The sequence below is a fragment of the Xenopus tropicalis genome, chromosome 3 (assembly GCF_000004195.4).
Source record: "Xenopus tropicalis strain Nigerian chromosome 3, UCB_Xtro_10.0, whole genome shotgun sequence".
In the NCBI taxonomy this organism is placed as follows: Eukaryota; Metazoa; Chordata; class Amphibia; order Anura; family Pipidae; genus Xenopus; species Xenopus tropicalis.
In genome coordinates this window covers 5,409,539-5,430,470 of record NC_030679.2, presented here as the reverse complement: position 1 = coordinate 5,430,470, position 20,932 = coordinate 5,409,539, and the positions used below count along the sequence as shown (strand labels likewise).

General features: G+C 46.9%; 2 protein-coding genes across 4 annotated transcripts; one reads left to right on the top strand and one right to left on the bottom strand.

The window, feature by feature from the left end:
* The first annotated feature begins 21 nt into the window (after positions 1-21).
* LOC100498229 lies at positions 22-10,958 on the top strand. Of its 3 annotated transcripts, none has more exons than XM_031898523.1 (12): positions 22-131; positions 562-787; positions 3,130-3,456; positions 4,200-4,291; positions 4,559-4,736; positions 4,836-5,067; positions 6,439-6,914; positions 7,050-7,116; positions 7,637-7,803; positions 9,540-9,700; positions 9,843-10,092; positions 10,504-10,958. In XM_031898523.1, the coding sequence occupies exons 2-12, from the start codon at positions 584-586 to the stop codon at positions 10,726-10,728; spliced, it is 2,379 nt and encodes a 792-aa protein (XP_031754383.1). In that variant the 5' UTR covers positions 22-131; positions 562-583; the 3' UTR covers positions 10,729-10,958. The 3 variants fall into 3 exon arrangements, with proteins under 3 accessions (XP_031754383.1, XP_004912516.3, XP_002941650.3); XM_004912459.4 differs by lacking the exon at positions 22-131 and adding an exon at positions 201-372 and having other exon boundaries at positions 3,130-3,402; XM_002941604.5 differs by lacking the exon at positions 22-131 and adding an exon at positions 202-372.
* A 3,648-nt stretch (positions 10,959-14,606) lies between these two features.
* adck2 (aarF domain containing kinase 2) lies at positions 14,607-20,702 on the bottom strand. The gene is made up of 8 exons (XM_002941614.5): positions 19,374-20,702; positions 17,770-17,916; positions 17,437-17,565; positions 17,032-17,127; positions 16,559-16,810; positions 16,120-16,248; positions 15,987-16,040; positions 14,607-15,692 (listed from the first exon to the last, which is right to left on the bottom strand). Exons 1-8 carry the CDS (start codon positions 20,472-20,474, stop codon positions 15,549-15,551), a joined length of 2,052 nt encoding a protein of 683 aa, XP_002941660.3. The 5' UTR covers positions 20,475-20,702; the 3' UTR covers positions 14,607-15,548.
* Between the last annotated feature and the right edge of the window lie 230 nt (positions 20,703-20,932).

Genomic DNA, 20,932 nt, shown 5'->3' with positions numbered 1-20,932 from the left:
GGAATCGCTTTTAAAAATCACTATAAAAGACCTGTGGTGAATTTGTCGGTATATATTATACGGCAACAAAGTGACTGTTATATACCTCACTGATAAATGGTTTTAATGTAGACGATACCATTAATAAAAAGGTCGGCCTTGATGTTGTTATAATTATAGGTTCTTCATTAACTGACTGATAAAGGTGTTATTTACAAGCGCTCATTGCCCCTTTCCAACTCTGTCTCGTATATTAGTTTTGCACAGAACCTACCTCCCCCCCTTCGGATTGTAATGGTACAGGCGGTAACTATGGTTTCCAGTACACACTGCCCATTTCTCGCCTGGACACTGAAGTGGCTCAGACCATTGGAGGGAGGGAGGGGACTGGCAGTAAGTTTATTTCTGTGAGGGAAACTATCCTCTCACTCATTCTCTTTATTATTTATTTTAGTGCTAGTATAGTTTTGTAAGACTGAAAAAGCAAAATAAGGAAAAGGGCTGTAAGCTCTTTGGGCCATGTACTTGTATAGGGATTTTACTCAGTGAAACCTAACCTATTGCTCTGTATCCCATATACAGGTGATTGAGGAGGCGACACAAGATGGCGGCTGCATTGCACCATATGGGCTGCTCTTTGCCTGACTTTCCGAGCGCCCACGATGGCGACGTCACGTTTGTGATTGGCACGTTGGATGGAGATCCGGTGAAGTTCAATCTCCTGAAGGAATACGTCTCTAAAGCGCTGTATAACCTGGCTAATGGCTTCCCCCCCTCCTCTTTCAGCTTGATCCATGTCTCCCACAAGGTAGGTTTCCCCAGCAAATAGCCCAGTGAGAATGAGGAATGAATGGGTATTGGGGAGTTGTATCAGGAGTCAGAACCAGCAGTGCAGGGAAGGGAAAGGGACAGACACAGTGACAGTTACATATAACTATAAACCCAGTGAGAATGAGGGATGAATGGATATTGGGGAGTTGTATCAGGAGTCAGAACCAGCAGTGCAGGGAAGGGAAAGGGACAGACACAGTGACAGTTACACATAACTATAAACCCAGTGAGAATGAGGAATGAATGGATATTGGGGAGTTGTATCGGGAGTCAGAACCAGCAGTGCAGGGAAGGGAAAGGGACAGACACAGTGACAGTTACACATAACTATAAACCCAGTGAGAATGAGGAATGAATGGATATTGGGGAGTTGTATCAGGAGTCAGAACCAGCAGTGCAGGGAAGGGAAAGGGACAGACACAGTGACAGTTACACATAACTATAAACCCAGTGAGAATGAGGAATGAATGGATATTGGGGAGTTGTATCAGGAGTCAGAACCAGCAGTGCAGAGAAGGGAAAGGGACAGACACAGTGACAGTTACACATAACTATAAACCCAGTGAGAATGAGGGATGAATGGGTATTGGGGAGTTGTATCAGGAGTCAGAACCAGCAGTGCAGGGAAGGGAAAGGGACAGACACAGTGACAGTTACACATAACTATAAACCCAGTGAGAATGAGGAATGAATGGATATTGGGGAGTTGTATCAGGAGTCAGAACCAGCAGTGCAGGGAAGGGAAAGGGACAGACACAGTGACAGTTACACATAACTATAAACCCAGTGAGAATGAGGAATGAATGGATATTGGGGAGTTGTATCGGGAGTCAGAACCAGCAGTGCAGGGAAGGGAAAGGGACAGACACAGTGACAGTTACACATAACTATAAACCCAGTGAGAATGAGGAATGAATGGATATTGGGGAGTTGTATCAGGAGTCAGAACCAGCAGTGCAGAGAAGGGAAAGGGACAGACACAGTGACAGTTACACATAACTATAAACCCAGTGAGAATGAGGGATGAATGGGTATTGGGGAGTTGTATCAGGAGTCAGAACCAGCAGTGCAGGGAAGGGAAAGGGACAGACACAGTGACAGTTACACATAACTATAAACCCAGTGAGAATGAGGAATGAATGGATATTGGGGAGTTGTATCAGGAGTCAGAACCAGCAGTGCAGGGAAGGGAAAGGGACAGACACAGTGACAGTTACACATAACTATAAACCCAGTGAGAATGAGGGATGAATGGATATTGGGGAGTTGTATCAGGAGTCAGAACCAGCAGTGCAGGGAAGGGAAAGGGACAGACACAGTGACAGTTACACATAACTATAAACCCAGTGAGAATGAGGAATGAATGGGTATTGGGAAGTTGTATCAGGAGTCAGAACCAGCAGTGCAGGGAAGGGAAAGGGACAGACACAGTGACAGTTACACATAACTATAAACCCAGTGAGAATGAGGGATGAATGGATATTGGGGAGTTGTATCAGGAGTCAGAACCAGCAGTGCAGGGAAGGGAAAGGGACAGACACAGTGACAGTTACACATAACTATAAACCCAGTGAGAATGAGGGATGAATGGATATTGGGGAGTTGTATCAGGAGTCAGAACCAGCAGTGCAGGGAAGGGAAAGGGACAGACACAGTGACAGTTACACATAACTATAAACCCAGTGAGAATGAGGGATGAATGGATATTGGGGAGTTGTATCAGGAGTCAGAACCAGCAGTGCAGGGAAGGGAAAGGGACAGACACAGTGACAGTTACACATAACTATAAACCCAGTGAGAATGAGGGATGAATGGATATTGGGGAGTTGTATCAGGAGTCAGAACCAGCAGTGCAGGGAAGGGAAAGGGACAGACACAGTGACAGTTACACATAACTATAAACCCAGTGAGAATGAGGGATGAATGGATATTGGGGAGTTGTATCAGGAGTCAGAACCAGCAGTGCAGGGAAGGGAAAGGGACAGACACAGTGACAGTTACACATAACTATAAACCCAGTGAGAATGAGGGATGAATGGATATTGGGAAGATGCTTAGAATGAGGTATAAAACTGTTTGGGTGGAGTTCCCCTTTAAATTGTAAAGGAAAAATAAAACAATCTGTGTGCAAATTGAAGCTTAGCTGATCACATGGGCAATCCCCACAACCTGATCTCTGTATGGTTTGTATTCCTCCAATGTTCTTGCCATGTAAGTTGCCAGACCTGTTGCAGATCCATTGGGCAAGTTTATCTTTAAATGTGATTTACTAAAGCCACGAGTGGATCACTTATGTCTTCCCTGTGTTACCCTCGCCAGATTACCCGCTGGTGTGACCACGCTGTGACTTGTACCCCAGAGACCGTCTCCCAAGCCCTTTCCTGGGTTCACACCTTAGAGAACGAATCCAACGACCTCCTCACAGAAGCTCTCGCTGCAGCCTTCGAGGGCACGGCGTGTCACACTGTGTATCTGGTGATCGACTCCCTCCCAGGCCGTGTGTTACAGGAAATCTACAGTGTGACGGCCAGACACCGAGCTGCCCCCTCCGTCTGTGTGGTTTATTTACTGGGGGAACCGTATAGCAGCCAGGTGCAGGGCTCCTTCAGAATGATTCGCCTGCATCCCTCCCGCCCTGCACTGGAGGCAAGTTGTGTATTGTATTGTCTGTGGCACCTCCCTCCCATATGTATAAATACAAATATACAGAGAAGGAATGTTCTGGGCACACAATAAGCTGTACCCCCATACTGTACTGTCTAAGGGAAACACTATGGCACCCCCTACCCATATGTATAAATACAAATATACAGAGAAGGAATGTTCTGGGCACACAATAAGCTGTACCCCCATACTGTACTGTCTAAGGGAAACACTATGGCACCCCCTACCCATATGTATAAATACAAATATACAGAGAGGGAATGTTCTGGGCACACAATAAGCTGTACCCCCATACTGTACTGTCTAAGGGAAACACTATGGCACCCCCTACCCATATGTATAAATACAAATATACAGAGAAGGAATGTTCTGGGCACACAATAAGCTGTACCCCCATACTGTACTGTCTAAGGGAAACACTATGGCACCCCCTACCCATATGTTTAAATACAAATATACAGAGAAGGAATGTTCTGGGCACACAATAAGCTGTACCCCCATACTGTACTGTCTAAGGGCAACACTATGGCACCTCCTACCCATATGTATAAATACAAATATACAGAGAAGGAATGTTTGTACATTAAGCTTTTCCCTCATAATGCAATATAGAGGGAAAAATATGAAGGCTTTTTATCATAAACACAAATAAGTACATATACAGCTCTGTTATGCTCTATATACTATAATAAAGTTGTTGTCCCTAACTTGTTTCTGTGTCCCAGGTCACCAATCATTGCAGCCTTCTAAGACCCTCCTGCTGTAGTGCACCTTGTGCCTCCTCTCTTCTCCCACCTTCGGTTCACTCAGAGGTCCGGTAAGTACCAGAGCTGAGGATAGATCCAAAGCATGAATGGGTACATTCCAGTATTACCAGTATCCAACCAGTTTCCATTCACCCTTTGTTGCTACTGTTTTGACTTACATATAGGCATAAGTCCATTATGTAGGGGGATTTTCTGTGAAGCGCTAATGGTAATGTTGGGCCGGCCCAATGCTTTTGTAAATACAGCGTAACTGAGAATGTGTGAGGGTGAAAACAAAGTGCACCCCTCAAAACTGAACTGAGCTTTGTCTCCCCCAGAATTCCACCAGTCAGATGCAGTTTTACGACGAAAGAGCCGCCAATCACACGTCTGGCAAAGGAAGATAATCGGAGCCCTTGCCCCGAAGCTGTGAGTCTTTTAAGAGGAGCCCGAGTCCTGGCACGGAGAGACACAGATGGCTACTATTACCTGGGCCACATTGCCCATGAGGTGGAGGTAAGAATTTTATTGGCCTGTATATGGCCAGCTTCATTAGCCACTGATACAGTATAGGGGCCCCGGCAACTATTATACCTTTGGCTGTTTTTCTACAAGGGCTCAGAGGGCCATTTCCTAATTGAATTCGAGAAATGCCGCTTGCTGAAAGGCAAAGCCCAGTTCCGCATGCAGGAGACCCCAGTCTGCGACATTGTCCACTATGAAGACGCCCGGTGGAGGCCGTTAGCGCCCGGCGACCATGTCCTGGCTCCCCTGGAATCCAACATGGAGCAGTACGGCCCGGGCACGGTCCTGCAGGGAACGGAGAGCCGCGATTGCCATGGTTTAGGTACCTCGCTGTACTTGGGGGGATATTTATCCTGCTGTGTTAAGGTGCCCATACACCTTCAGATCCGCTCGCTTGGTGGTGTCACCAAGCTAGCGGATCTTCTCCCGATATCCCCCACCTACGGGTGGGCGATATCAGGGGAATCTAGGCCCTGGGGCCAAACGATCAAATTATAGCGATGGGTATAGGCAAAGTCGGTCCGACTAGATTTTTTAACCTGCCCAATTGAGATCTGCCCGATTTCAGGCCAGATATCGGTCAGGTAGTGCCCATACACGGGCCGATTAGCTGCCGAATCGCTCTAAGGGACCCATATCGGCAGCTAGAATCGGCCTGTGTATGGGGACCTTTACAGTGGAGTGAAACATTAACAGTGATGTTGCCCAGGGCAACCAATACGATTTCCGTTAGCAGCCAATCAGATGCTTTGCTTTGGTTTTCTATGAGCAACATCACCGGTAATGTTTTACTCCACTTTTTATACCCCTTGGGGTTTATCACTGCATTATGTATATGTGATGTAGACTTCTTTTCCAGGTCCAGACTGAGATTCAAAATAGGCCCTTGAGTATACAGGGGTCCAAATAGCTCCTCCCCCCCATACAGGCCCAATAAGTAGTGACTATGGCATCTTAGAGCAGCCTAGACACCTGTAGAGAACCTACAGATCACCAGTCCAGCTTGTGTATTTCTGGGATCTTCTCAGGGAAATCATGCCCGTTGGGTTGTGCATTAACTACAGTAAATGACTGTCAGCAGTATAGGCGAGCAAACCCCACAACTGAGGAGGGGCTTGGGGGCTCTTCAGCATCAGACTGGGTCAGTAATGGCTCACCGGGGCTGCGACCGTGCCTCCCTTGCAATCTCCAGAGCCCCCCTGCCCCGCCCCACAAGTATGCTCATTGCACATTATGTAACTATTCCCTCCTTACATCAAATTTTTGATGGGGCGGGGGCAGACAGAGAAGCCTGGTTTGGTGGGGGCCCATAAGAGCCAAGGCCTACTGGGTTTTCTCCCAGTGTCCCTCTGGCTCAGTCCAGCCCATTCCGATTAGAAGTAGGGTTCCATTTAAATATTCAGAAAGGGTTTGTTACTGTGAGAGCTGTGAAGTTGTGGGATCCCCCCCTGAATCAGTGGTACTGGCTGATACATTATATAGATTGAAGAAGGGGCTGGAGGGGTATTTAGCAAGTGAGGGAATACAGGGTTATGGGAGATAGTTCTTAGTACAAGTTGATCCAGGGACTGGTCCAATTAACTAGCAGTTAGGCAGGTTATTTATAGTCATTATGGTTGAACGTGATGGACGTGTGTCTTTTTTCAACCTAACTTACTATGTATGTTACTTATATCATTACATTCTATTCCAGCCTATGAGAGCAGTGGGGTTCTAGTCACATTCTGGAACGGAAAGACCAAGCGGATTCCCCCTGGACTAGCGGTTTGGATCTCACAGCACCTGAGCGACCGCATCACGTTAGAGCTCCACGTGCCGCCGGATATCCGGAAGAAGTTTGCAGAATCCCTTCCCGGGTACCCCTTCCTATCCCTGCCCAGCCCAAGCCAAGAGATGCCCAGTCCTGCCTGTGCCTCGGGCTCTCAGGCTTGCATGTACTGTGGCCCCAAGCAGGGCTTGTGTAAGAGATGCTGCGAGCTGGATGAGCACTGGGCCACCATACGGAAATCTCTGGGTGAGATCAGCAAAATGGCCAAGGAGAGAACAAACCCAAAGCGGGAGAAACAAGATGCCCAGTTACACATGCCCAATCCTAAGGAAAGGGGCGGTGCCAGTAGGAGGGGCCTAAGGGAAACCAGACAGAAGCATAAAGCAGAGAGTCTCAGTCCAGTAAGTCAGCACCCAGGGCTTGTGACTGACAGCTTTTCAATGTCTCTTTGGTCGTTGTAGAAATCAGGTGACTGTGTAACCAATAGGATCACAGCTGCAGTATTTATTGAATTCTTATTTGTGCTTATTTTATAGGTTCTCAAGGAGAATGGGACGTGCGTTAGAGACAATCTGCCCAAAAGTGCTCCAGTAAAATCTAAAGGTAAAGTCAAACGCTGGGAACTTTTACTGTGAAAAAAAAAATATATATCTGCTTTTCAACCCCCTTAATGGGGTAGGTTCATCTTTAAGTTTCAGCAACTTTTCAATTAGTCTTCATTATTTGTTTTTCATAGTTTTTGGATTATTTGCCTTCATCTTCTGCCTCTTTCCTGCTTTCAAATGGGGGTCACTGACCCCGGCAGCCAAAACCTATTGCTCTGTGAGGCTCCAGTTTATTGTTATTGTTACTTTATGTAACTTATATTTATATTCAGCCCCTCTCCTGTTCATATACCAGTCTTTCAATCAAACAACACCCAGGTTACTAAGGTAATTTGGATCCTAGCAACCAAATAGCTGCTGAAACTCCAAGCTGGAGAGCTGCTGAACAAAAACTGAAAATTACAAAACTACAAATAAAAAATGAAGACCAATTGCAAATTGTCTGGGAATATTACTCTCTACATCGTACTAAAAGTTAACTCAAACCGCTTTAATTCGATTTATTTTTGGTTCTGCAGAGGCGAGCACCATCACATCCACTTACAAACCTTTATCCCGCCGGCCTGGGAACAGGACCCTTCTGCAGGAAACTCTGCACAGCATTAATAAGGCCATGAAAGAGGATCAATTGGCCCTGGAAGCTGCAATACGAGAGCGCAGGCCTCGCACAGTTCCGTTGGTCCAGGTGGGTAATATCTATATCTATATCTATATATATATCTACAAGAACAGAGAGGAGCACACCCTCTGAGCAAAAAACAACTGCCCTCGGTGCTGGTCAAACAGTTCAATAGACAAGCAGAGTACCGCACACAAAGGGACTTTATGAAAACAAAAAAGGTTTATTGGAAAAATCCGACGTTTCGAGCACCAAACTGTGCTCTTCCTCAGGGACAAACCTGAGGAAGAGCACAGTTTGGTGCTCGACACGTCGGATTTTTCCAATAAACCTTTTTTGTTTTCATAAAGTCCCTTTGTGTGCGGTACTCTGCTTGTCTATATATATATATATATATATATATATATATATATATATATATATATATATATATATGAGTAAAAAGGCACATACGCACGCTATTCCAGTATAAATATACATATATTAGTGCTGTGCAACTTTTAAAGGGGATGTAAACCCTGCTACACTGCTCAACCAAACTTTACTTGTTGCTGGACTACAAATCCCATATAAGGATGAGGCATACTGGGAGCTGTAGTCCAGCAACATCAGGGTTGTATTCTTAAAGCAATATTGCACAATAAAACTTTTCCCCAAGTCTCCACAGCCAGCGACTGCTTTAAAATGCAAAAAATCCCCCAATGAGAATCCCAGCTGATGTGAGTAAATCCGGCTCCCTGTTCTCTGTTCCTGCAATTGGAGTTGGGAGCAATAAGCACAGTTTCCCAGCACTGAACAAGTCTGTCCCTTTATCCCCATGTCTGATTCCTGTGCCATATAATGACGGGAAAAATGCCATCATTATCTCTATATGTAAGGTACCAGCAAGGGGCCTGACACAGTGCTGGGAATCAGCATTCTCATTGGTCACTTCTCTTGCATTTATAAGAAAGGGCGCAGTGGGAGAGCATCATGGCTGGGATTAGATCCCCTTTAACATGTTATTCCCTGTATAACTCAGCCTGCAGCCTTGTGCCTTTATATGGGGGGCACAGAACCCCTCAGTGACTGCTAATATCCTTATCATTTACAGTAGGGGGTACATTATCCCTTATAATACATGAGTGATACTCAGAGTTCCCTGTATAACTCAGCCTGCAGCCTTGTGCCTTTATATGGGCACAGAACCCCTCAGTGACTGCTAATATCCTTATCATTTACAGCAGGGGGTACATTATCCCTTATAATACATGAGTGATACTCAGAGTTCCCTGTATAACTCAGCCTGCAGCCTTGTGCCTTTATATGGGGGGCACAGAACCCCTCAGTGACTGCTAATATCCTTATCATTTACAGTAGGGGGTACATTATCCCTTATAATACATGAGTGATACTTAGAGTTCCCTGTATAACTCAGCCTGCAGCCTTGTGCCTTTATATGGGGGGCACAGAACCCCTCAGTGACTGCTAATATCCTTATCATTTACAGTAGGGGGTACATTATCCCTTATAATACATGAGTGATACTCAGAGTTCCCTGTATAACTCAGCCTGCAGCCTTGTGCCTTTATATGGGGGGCACAGAACCCCTCAGTGACTGCTAATATCCTTATCATTTACAGTAGGGGGTACATTATCCCTTATAATACATGAGTGATACTCAGAGTTCCCTGTATAACTCAGCCTGCAGCCTTGTGCCTTTATATGGGGGGCACAGAACCCCTCAGTGACTGCTAATATCCTTATCATTTACAGTAGGGAGTACATTATCCCTTATAAGTGATACTCAGAGTTCTTTCTAGAGCCACGAACTGTACTCCCAAAGGACCCAGGAAGTAGTAGAGAGGAAGGAAGGGGCTAAAGTGGATCTCTGGAGGATGGAAGCAGAGCAGAGACAAAGGAGGAGAGAGGAGAAGATCCAGGAGATGGAGCAGAGGGAGGAGATGATGCAGGAAGGCAGAAGGTAAGACCAAGGGGCACTTACTCATTTCTGTTGCCCATAATTTACTCAGTAAATATAAAGTAAAACAAAATATTCTTGTAAATGGGACATAAGTTTCCCTTTAAAAACATGATCATTTCTATTATTGTATCTCTTTTTTAAGGTTTCGGTCAGAGAAAAGAATCCAGCTGGACCTGGAGAGGAAGCAGGATGAGGTGGGGCTAGAGGCGCAGCGGGCGGAGTCCCGAAGGGCAGCCGCTAAGGGGCGGAGCATAAAGCAGGAAGCGGCACTGGAGACTGAGCGCAGGAAAGAGGATCAGAGAGTCCAGTTCTGGACCGAGCACCGACAGCAGAGAGAGGAGCTGGACCAGGAAAGGGCACTCAGAAGCATGGAGCAGGAGGGGAATCGTCAGGTAATGCCTTGGGCAATGGGGATTGGGGGGAAGGCAGCAAGCTTCCTAGTTGCTTTGGTCGGTTGCACTCAATTTCCCCACACACACAGGCCAATCTGCTTGGTTGTATTATACCAAACTGGCCCTGTGTTGCTTATTCATTCAGCACCAATCAGACTTTGAAGGCTGAGAATCTGGTACCTATATGTTTGTAGCCATCGGCCAATCACACTGCCCGAGTCCCTCAGATGTGTCCCAGATCAGGTTGAAAGACTTGGCCTGTGTATGGTCACTTTGATCATTAATTACTGCAGCAGTTTCTGCACAGTATAGGCACTGCCCCCATGGTGCCAAGAGAACGTTACTTTTTGCAATAGTTAACTTCCCCTTTAAAGTGTAACAGGATTACTAATGGGTGAGTTGCGATTCTAGAGGCTGCTGCAGAGCAGGAGAGAAGCGCAGGAGCGGAGGGCAGAGTCCGATATCCAGGAACAGCACCGACAGCAGCAGCTACAGGAGGGCACCAAGCGGAGGGTCTCCAAGAGACTGGAGCAGTTCTACCGCAAAGTGGAGCAGGAATCTCAGAGGGACCTGGAGATGCTGAAGCAGCTGAAGGAGCACAATCTGCAGACTCTACACTCGGCCATCGTCCAATAGGGAGCAGGGAGATGTGTGAGGGAATAACGGATCTACTACCCCCATACAGACCTGGGTGATGAGCACCTGAGGCATCGGCCAAAACTGAATTCACTCGGTGCTAAGGCCGACTTAAAGGGCCGCCGTGACTTATTTTAATCGCATAAACGTGTTTTTTTATCATAATCACAATATTCAGGGATTTGCAGTGTTATCATTAATACAGTTTGCAGTTGGTCTTCATTTATTAATGGTTTGTATTTTCTTTTTTGCATGAAAGTGCAATTCCCCTATCAGCCACATGGGGGCTACCAAGTGCCAGCGCTCAGACTGCACTCATGAAATGGGCACAGAAATGGCATTTTGATTGGATATTAGACCGCCGGCATCTGCTGATATCAAACTAATGCACTTTGCTCTATTATATGTACGTTATTCTATACTTTCCCTTTAATCCAAGGGGAAGTTTCATGCTCTAGTAACATTTTTCAGTTGTTCCAGTTTGGAATTTCAGCTATCTGGTTGCTGGGGTCTTGTTTACCTTGGCAACCAGGCAGTGGTGTGAACGAGAGACTGGAATATGAATAGAAGACGGACTAAAGAGAAAGAAAAGGAATAAAAAGTAACAATAACAATAAAACTGGAGCCTCACAGAGCAATAGGGTTTGGCTGCCGGGGTCAGTGACCCCCATTTGAAAGCTGGGAAGATGTAGACAACGAAGGCAAGTAATTAAACAACTATAAATAAATTAATAATGAGGACCAATTGCAAAGTTGCTAGGAATAGTACATTCTATCTATTCTATCCATTTAACCCTCTCACAGGCAACATAAAATCCACATAGTTGGTTGAGAAAGGGTTAAAAGCCACCACTCCCCCATAGCAGGGGCTGCTGGGAGTTGCCAATAGTTGTGCCAATAGTTGCCTGGCATTATTATGGTTTGATTATATAGAGTTACCTTTTCATAAGATGCAGGCAGCGACGTTTTGAGGCCAGTTGCAATTGGTCTACTTTTATTTTACTCATTTTTGCTTTTGATTTGGGTTTTCATATAGAAGATCTGGTTGATGGGGTCCCATTTACCCTAGCAACCAGACAGGTGTAAGAACAAGAAGGGGAAAGATATATAGAAGAGGCCTGAATGGTTAAGGGATAAAAGGTAACCAGACATTTGTAGCCTCAGAGCAATTGTGTTTTTGGCTCCCGGGGGTCAGTGACCCCCTATTTGAAAGAAGCAGGAGGAGGAAGGAAAATCATTGAAAAAGGATTTAAAAGGAACATGGCCGCTTACCCAACAAGGAGAAGAGAACATATAAAGGTGAATTTGATGTGGATTTATTGTATTTGTAGCACTTTACCCTGTGTAACCGGCACAAACCCATCATGTACATTAACCCTTATTTACTCACAGTATGAGAAGGTGGAGGAACAGCCCCCTAAGTTTGCCCATAGCCTGTACAGAGAGATACCATAAAACTATGGCACATAGGGATTCCCCTGTACTAAGCACAATTCAGCAGGAACAGCCCCCTAAGTTTGCCCATAGCCTGTACAGAGAGATACCATAAAACTATGGCACATAGGGATTCCCCTGTACTAAGCACAATTCAGCAGGAACAGCCCCCTAAGTTTGCTCATAGCCTGTACAGAGAGATACCATAAAACTATGGCACATAGGGATTCCCCTGTACTAAGCACAATTCAGCAGGAACAGCCCCCTAAGTTTGCTCATAGCCTGTACAGAGAGATACCATAAAACTATGGCACATAGGGATTCCCCTGTACTAAGCACAATTCAGCAGGAACAGCCCCCTAAGTTTGCTCATAGCCTGTACAGAGAGATACCATAAAACTATGGCACATAGGGATTCCACTGTACTAAGCACAATTCAGCAGGAACAGCCCCCTAAGTTTGCTCATAGCCTGTACAGAGAGATATCATAAAACTATGGCACATAGGGATTCCCCTGTACTAAGCACAATTCAGCAGGAACAGCCCCCTAAGTTTGCCCATAGCCTGTACAGAGAGATACCATAAAACTATGGCACATAGGGATTCCCCTGTACTAAGCACAATTCAGCAGGAACAGCCCCCTAAGTTTGCCCATAGCCTGTACAGAGAGATACCATAAAACTATGGCACATAGGGATTCCCCTGTACTAAGCACAATTCAGCAGGAACAGCCCCCTAAGTTTGCCCATAGCCTGTACAGAGAGATACCATAAAACTATGGCACATAGGGATTCCCCTGTACTAAGCACAATTCAGCAGGAACAGCCCCCTAAGTTTGCCCATAGCCTGTACAGAGAGATACCATAAAACTATGGCACATAGGGATTCCCCTGTACTAAGCACAATTCAGCAGGAACTGTTTATGGTACAGGGCTATAGTGGTATTTTAAAGAAGGTGCTAACCGTACAATGCCACAGTGGAACCAAAATACAGTATATACAATAATTTGTGCCATATCTGTAGCCCTGTAACATGTGACGTTACTTTCTATATAAAAATAGGGTCTCTATGGATAATAGTTTGAGGGATATTATCATAAAAATAAAATTACAGTAGTTTGCCTTTTTAAAAAACCTTGATTTGATATGGGGGTACTCAGGTTCAGTCTGATAAAGACTATTACGACTATTGACAAGAAGGGGTTAAGCATTTGGAAGGGTCTTTTTTCCCACCCTAAACAACTGCTTATTTCCTGTTCCTCAGTCACATGACTGGCATCACTTCCTTTTACGAAAGCGCTTTTCTTGATGGCGGTAAACCTAGATAACCTTAGTAACTGATCACATGACGGATATATATATATATATATATTCACCTGATGTGGAACTAAGGGATCTGTCGATATCTCTTTATTGGGGTGGGGGGAGGCAGATATTGTTTCCCTTTGTTTTTATAATTAATTGCTAAAATATTATTATTTTATAAAAAAATACTCTGGCACCGGAGCAAAGGGAACATTCCCCTGGCAATGGAATGCTGTATCATTTTAGTATGGTATAGAACTGACTATTCTAAGCAGCTTTGCAATTGGTCTTCATTATTTATTTGTTATAGTTTTTGAATTATTTACGTTTCTCTTCTGACAGCTTTCAAATGGGGGTCACTGACCCCGGCAGCCAAACCCTATTGCTCTGTGAGGCTCCAGTTTTATTGTTATTGTTACTTTTTATTCCTTATCTTTCTATTCAGCCCCTCCCCTATTCATATTCCTGTCTCTCATCCAAACCACTCCCTGGTTGCTAAGGTAACTTGGACCCTAGCAACCAAAACCTATTGCTCTGTGAGGCTCCAGTTTTATTGTTATTGTTACTTTTTATTCCTTATCTTTCTATTCAGCCCCTCCCCTATTCATATTCCGGTTTCTCTTTTAAACCACTGCCTGGTTGCTAGGTTAAATAGGACCCTAGCAACCAGAAAACATCTAACTCTTTGCAGCTTTCAAATGGGGGTCACTGACCCCGGCAGCCAAACCCTATTGCTCTGTGAGGCTCCAGTTTTATTGTTATTGTTACTTCTTATTACCTATCTTTTTATTGAGGCCCTCCCCTATTCATATTCCAGTTTCTCTTTTAAACCACTGCCTGGTTGCTAGGTTAAATAGGACCCTAGCAACCAGAAAACATCTAACTCTTTGCAGCTTTCAAATGGGGGTCGCTGACCCCGGCAGCCAAACCCTATTGCTCTGTGAGGCTCCAGTTTTATTATTATTTATAGCTCATTTTTATTCATCCCCTCCCCTGTTCATTTGCAATCTTCTCATTCAAACTGCTCCCTGGTTGCTAAGGTAATTTGGACCCTAGCAACCAGATAGCTGCTGAAACTCCAAACTGCAGAGCTGCTGAAACTCGAAATTGCAGAGCTGCTGAACAAAAAGTGAAATAACTAAAAAAAAAACTACAAATAATAAAAAATGAAGACCAATTGCAAATTGTCTCAGAATATCACTCTCTATGTCATACATTTAACATTCCCTTTTCTCGGTCAGACTAGTGGGGGGCACAAAAGTGACAATAAGGACGTGGGAGTAGAAGGGTTCTGATTGATTCTGGATTCCAGACTTCCCATCAATATGTGATAACCTAAGGCCCCTCCCACATTGCGCTCACTGGGTTTCCTGTGCCAGTAGCCGCCATATTGGTACTCCCATTCCATCCTGTTTGGTGATTTGTTCTCCTCCAGGCCTTGTGGTGCTTCAGGCATCAGCACCCCATATTGGCACAAAGGGGGGACCCTCCTCCTCCTCAAGGACGACCAGATCCCTTGTATAAAAGATCCATTTTATCATGGCCACCCAAAATGCCAGCAGTTGCCCTCCCCGTGGGTCAACCCCTTCAGGAAGTCACGGCTGGAAGTCCAGGCAGATGTAGGAAGAAAGGAAATTACCGACCACAAAGAAGTGTAAACACTAAAACAAGCGTGAAGGTGAACTTCTCCTTTAACTTGTCTCTGGTGGACCATACCATTTGGAATCCAGGGGGGGGGGGTTTACCCTGTTCTCAGGGTAATAAATCATTGAATATTTGCTTTCGCACATAGGACATTTCTGTTCTTCATGAACAGGATTGTAGAACTCTAGAACTTTTCTTGCAAGGAAGTCAAGTGGTTGGTTCCCCATAATCTTCACAGGTGGGAACCGAAGCCAAACCAATAGTAGGAGCACCGGAGCATATACCCGTAGCAACGACGTCCCGGAACCAGAAGCCAAAACCTCCATCCTCGGTACCACATTTAGTTTGGTCTCTTCCCACCGATGTCTGTCTTTCCCATTCTGAGACGTGGCCTCCATCCCGTGATAGGACATCTCCATAGGTTTCACGGCTGGGCTCTAGGTCAGCAAGGAAGCAGCGTTCTTCAACAGGAGAGGCCGTGCTGCCTCCAGAATGTCCACCTCCGGATCCAGAGACCGACCAAGTCCTTCCAGAACCATAACGGCAAATATGACGGAGGCAAAGTTGCTCTCCAGCTTAACCTGGAAGGGAAGAAGAGGATGTTGTATCGGGGTTCCCAAGGGTACTTAGAACATTTGGGTTGTGTTTTAGGTTCTAGACCAGCGATTCTCAACCTGTGGGTCGGGACCCTTTGGGGGTCGCCTAAGACCATCGGAAACCACATATTTCCCATGGTCTTAGGAATAATCTTATGGTTGGGGGTCACCACAACATGAGGAACTGTATTACAGGGTCGCGGCATTAGGAAGGTCGAGAACCACTGATCTAGACAAAGTTCTAAGGGAGTGTGTTAGGTGGACTTGAGCGGCTTTTACCTTATACGTCATTAGGATCTGGAAAACACGAGACAGCAGCACCGCCACTTGCAACTGCAGCGAGACAGCAAATGAGTCATTAGCGGTGACTAACGAGACAATCAGAAGAATGGAAGTCAAGGAAGCAGCTAACCTTTCCCAACGCGACTGTCGTCTTCCGGGCCTCTGTCACCAGCTCCGCCATGTCCTTCTTATATCCCTCTACGTCTGTGCACTGATTGGCTCTGGCGTGGTGTAAGATCAGTTCCGCTACTGTCTCGCCCTGTAACATCCCATAGATACACAGTCAAGTCCTTCTGTCTTCTCTGGTACTTACCAGCTTCGGGGCAGACTGGGCCAAGACTATAGGACAATAACCACCAATAGTGGGTGGATATTGGGCACCAACCTAGGTGGCTAGGTTCATTGGGTAACCCCAACACTGAGTGATTGGCTGCTTTCACCTTAGTTCAGGAAATGGCCAATCACAGTGAGGGATTTCCATGACGTTAGCGTTGATGTTCTGACCCCATAAATGAAAGACCTGAGCGTCGGCTGAAGGTCTGACCTCTAGTGAAGCCCCGCCCACTTACCTGCCCCAGCAGTACCGCTGTGAATACAGCCCTCAGGTTCTGCAGGTCCTTCTCCTGCAGTTGGGCCACGATGCCAGCATCGAGCACCACCAGCCGGAGCGGGCAGCGGACCGGGCGCACGTCTACAATAAGCGTGTCGCACATATCCACCAGGGTGGTCTGGTCGGCGGCACCGGTGGCGTATTGGTGAACCCCTTGCACTAGTATATTCCCGGGGTGCAGGTCAGCGTGGACGAAATTATCTGTAAATATCTGGGGGGGGGGGGGAGAAAAGGCCAAAAAAGTCTAGTTTAGGTGGTTGTGAGGCCAAAGTGAAGCAGACATAGCCATAAGCATTAGCTGTTATGGCTCCACACTGCCCCTATGGTGAATCAGTGGTACTACAGCTGATAATCCATAAACATATCCATGGGCTTTATCAAGAGATATAAATCATCAGCCCCCCCAGGAACGGTAGCCCCCCAATAACTTACCATTTTCAGTAACATGTCTACCCCCATGCCAGCGATCCGTTGTTTTATTGGGGCAGCGTCCGGCTCTCGCAGGTACAGGGACACCGGTTCCCCGTCCTGAAACCACAGCAAAACATGGTTCTTATTGGGAAATATCCTACTCTCTGCACTGCTGGTTCTGACTACGTAAACAATGTAGCAGGAGTCGGTCAGGACTCCGTTTCCCATAATGCCTTTCACACGTATCCCTAGGCATTGTGGGAATTCGAGCTCTATAACCATGGACGTCTAGAACCCTTTTTTTAAGTTGGGGGTACATTACTTTTATAATACACAGGCGTTGGTGACATCACTTATGACACGGGATGACATCACTTATGACATCACTAAGCAAGGCTCCTGTGTATTAAAGCGCCCAGAACTCACCTCGAAGGTCTCGACCAAGATGTTGCGGGTGACAAGCGGCCGGAGGGGGGTGGGAAACCGTATAAAATCCACCTTGTCGAACTTTTGCCGGAACAGCTCCAAATTCCGGGCTTCGGACCGCAGGTCAATCTATTGGCAATAGAACAAGTTTGTGGTCAATAGAGGGATGGGAGGTACCAAGGTCAGCGGCAGCAGAACCAATCACAGTGCTTACTGCTTCCTACCTGTGAGCTGAACCCCACCCCCTGCTCTTCCCCCATATAACAGTGTTCCTCCCCCCCCCCCACCTTCCCTTTAATATTAAGGGACTTGGTAATCGGACCAGGGACTCACTTGGTGGGTCATCAGCTTCTCAAACTCCTCCACCATCTCCGTCAGGCTCAGCCACCGGAATCCAGGGATCCAGCCAATCAGTCGGCTCCAGGTCTTCATGAGGAGAATGTCCATCCGTACGTGCTGGGTAAGGCCGGGGTGTAGGACCTGGTTATGTTATAGATACTTAGTTACCCTCTAATAACCAACAGACTACAGTTATGATAGGGTGGTTAAATGGGCAATATATATATAAGCAGCAGTCCTGCCCTGCTTTATGGCTGAGATTCTAGCTATCTGTATAACAGAGCATTCTGTCACAGTGGCACAGACCCTATCTGATCCCCCCATTGTAAGCAGCAGTCCTGCCCTGCTTTATGGCTGAGATTCTAGCTATCTGTATAACAGAGCATTCTGTCACAGTGGCACAGATCCTATCTGATCCCCCCATTGTAAGCAGCAGTCCTGCCCTGCTTTATGGCTGAGATTCTAGCTATCTGTATAACAGAGCATTCTGTCACAGTGGCACAGATCCTATCTGATCCCCCCCCATTGTAAGCAGCAGTCCTGCCCTGCTTTATGGCTGAGATTCTAGCTATCTGTATAACAGAGCATTCTGTCACAGTGGCACAGATCCTATCTGATCCCCCCCCCCATTGTAAGCAGCAGTCCTGCCCTGCTTTATGGCTGAGATTCTAGCTATCTGTATAACAGAGCATTCTGTCACAGTGGCACAGATCCTATCTGATCCCCCCCCCCATTGTAAGCAGCAGTCCTGCCCTGCTTTATGGCTGAGATTCTAGCTATCTGTATAACAGAGCATTCTGTCACAGTGGCACAGATCCTATCTGATCCCCCCCATTGTAAGCAGCAGTCCTGCCCTGCTTTATGGCTGAGATTCTAGCTATCTGTATAACAGAGCATTCTGTCACAGTGGCACAGATCCTATCTGATCCCCCCATTGTAAGCAGCAGTCCTGCCCTGCTTTATGGCTGAGATTCTAGCTATCTGTATAACAGAGCATTCTGTCACAGTGGCACAGATCCTATCTGATCCCCCCCATTGTAAGCAGCAGTCCTGCCCTGCTTTATGGCTGAGATTCTAGCTATCTGTATAACAGAGCATTCTGTCACAGTGGCACAGATCCTATCTGATCCCCCCATTGTAAGCAGCAGTCCTGCCCTGCTTTATGGCTGAGATTCTAGCTATCTGTATAACAGAGCATTCTGTCACAGTGGCACAGATCCTATCTGATCCCCCCCATTGTAAGCAGCAGTCCTGCCCTGCTTTATGGCTGAGATTCTAGCTATCTGTATAACAGAGCATTCTGTCACAGTGGCACAGATCCTATCTGATCCCCCCCATTGTAAGCAGCAGTCCTGCCCTGCTTTATGGCTGAGATTCTAGCTATCTGTATAACAGAGCATTCTGTCACAGTGGCACAGATCCTATCTGATCCCCCCATTGTAAGCAGCAGTCCTGCCCTGCTTTATGGCTGAGATTCTAGCTATCTGTATAACAGAGCATTCTGTCACAGTGGCACAGATCCTATCTGATCCCCCCATTGTAAGCAGCAGTCCTGCCCTGCTTTATGGCTGAGATTCTAGCTAGGAATCATCACTTACTTTTACAGCCACAGGAATGAGTTGTTGGGTGTCGGACCCGTCGGGGTACAAAGTGGATTCCTGTGGATGTTGCTGTTGATCTGATGCCCTCCCAGATCTGTCAGAAGGAACTACTTTCTTTCTCCACTCCCAGAGATACCCAAGGATACCCGTCAGCCCTGGCACCTCCCAGGCCTCGTAACCAGTCATCTCTTGGTCATAGCTGTCAGTCAAAGCCTGGGGGTCAAACTGACCAATAGTAGACAGGTCAGCGTGGGCTTTATATACCTGGGCCACGCAGCCGGACCCCACGGGCTCTCTGCTGTGAAACCTCAGCACCCGGTTCCAGTGGGTGCCAAAGGCTCTGTGCAAGCAGCGCTCCGTGTACTCCCATGGGTGGGGGGTCACCTTAACGTGAAGCTTAGAAAACAAGTTGCAGAAGTCTTCGGAGAAAAGGTCTCGCCGAGTGCTAGCCCACTGGCCCAGTTTGATGCAGGCCGGTCCCGACGTCTCGGTGGCCTTTAACAAAAGCCGCAGCCACAAAGATGCGAGTCCGGCGGAGACAAACGTGAGGGGGTACAGCAGGAGCAGGGGCCCAAACTTGAGGAAAAGCACCCCAGAGCGCACCCCCATACGGAGAATGAATATAATCCTGGTTAGGGCCCCCGGTGGTCCCTGTCTGGGGATTGGCTGTGGCCCTTGCTCCTGTCTCAGGGGCCCGGCTGCTTCTGATTGGGCAGATACAGTCGCCTCTCTGACAGCCCAGCCTATCAGGGCCACCCTGGTGATGGCTAGTATTGGGGCCCTATGGGCTTGTATTGGGGCCCTTGGGGCTTGTATTGGGGCCCTATGAGCTAGTATTGGGGCCCTTTGGGCTTGTATTGGGGCCCTTTGGGCTTGTATTGGGGCCTTTTGGGCTTGTATTGGGGCCCTTGGGGCTTGTATTGGGGCCCTATGAGCTAGTATTGGGGCCCTTTGGGCTTGTATTGGGGCCCTTTGGGCTTGTATTGGGGCCCTTGGGGCTTGTAGTGTAACCTTCCGCCATCCCCTCCCCAGGGAAGCCCCTCTATGCAGAATTCCCCTGAAGGGAAAACCCCAGAGTCTCAGGCAGCAGCAAAGCATTGTGGGTAAGTGTCACAGCAGAAAGCATGACCCGCTCTGCCCTTGCCGGATCTCATTCATAGAAAGGCGCCTCATCCGCTCTGCGCTCCGGTTAATCGCTTCGCCCCACTGTCCCTCCGCACCGCCGGCCGCTCAGGGGGCGGGGCTAATCTCAGCGGATCCCCCAACGTTGAGCCCCCGGATTCAATGGATCACGGACAATTCCGTAGCCACGCCTCCATGAGTGTCATCGTTGAAGCCACGCCCCGCAGGCTCTTAAAGGAGAAGGCGCTTTCATACTTAGGGGGTGGGGGGGGGCTCTAAAGGGCTAAAGTGAAGTTCTATTCTGTACCCGTTATACGGACATGTATTATTCTTAGCAGCTTTTCCATTGGTCATTTTTTTTTGTATAGTTTTTTTAACTATTTGCCTCCTTCTTCTGACTCTTTGCAGCTTTCAAATGGGGGTCACTGACCCCG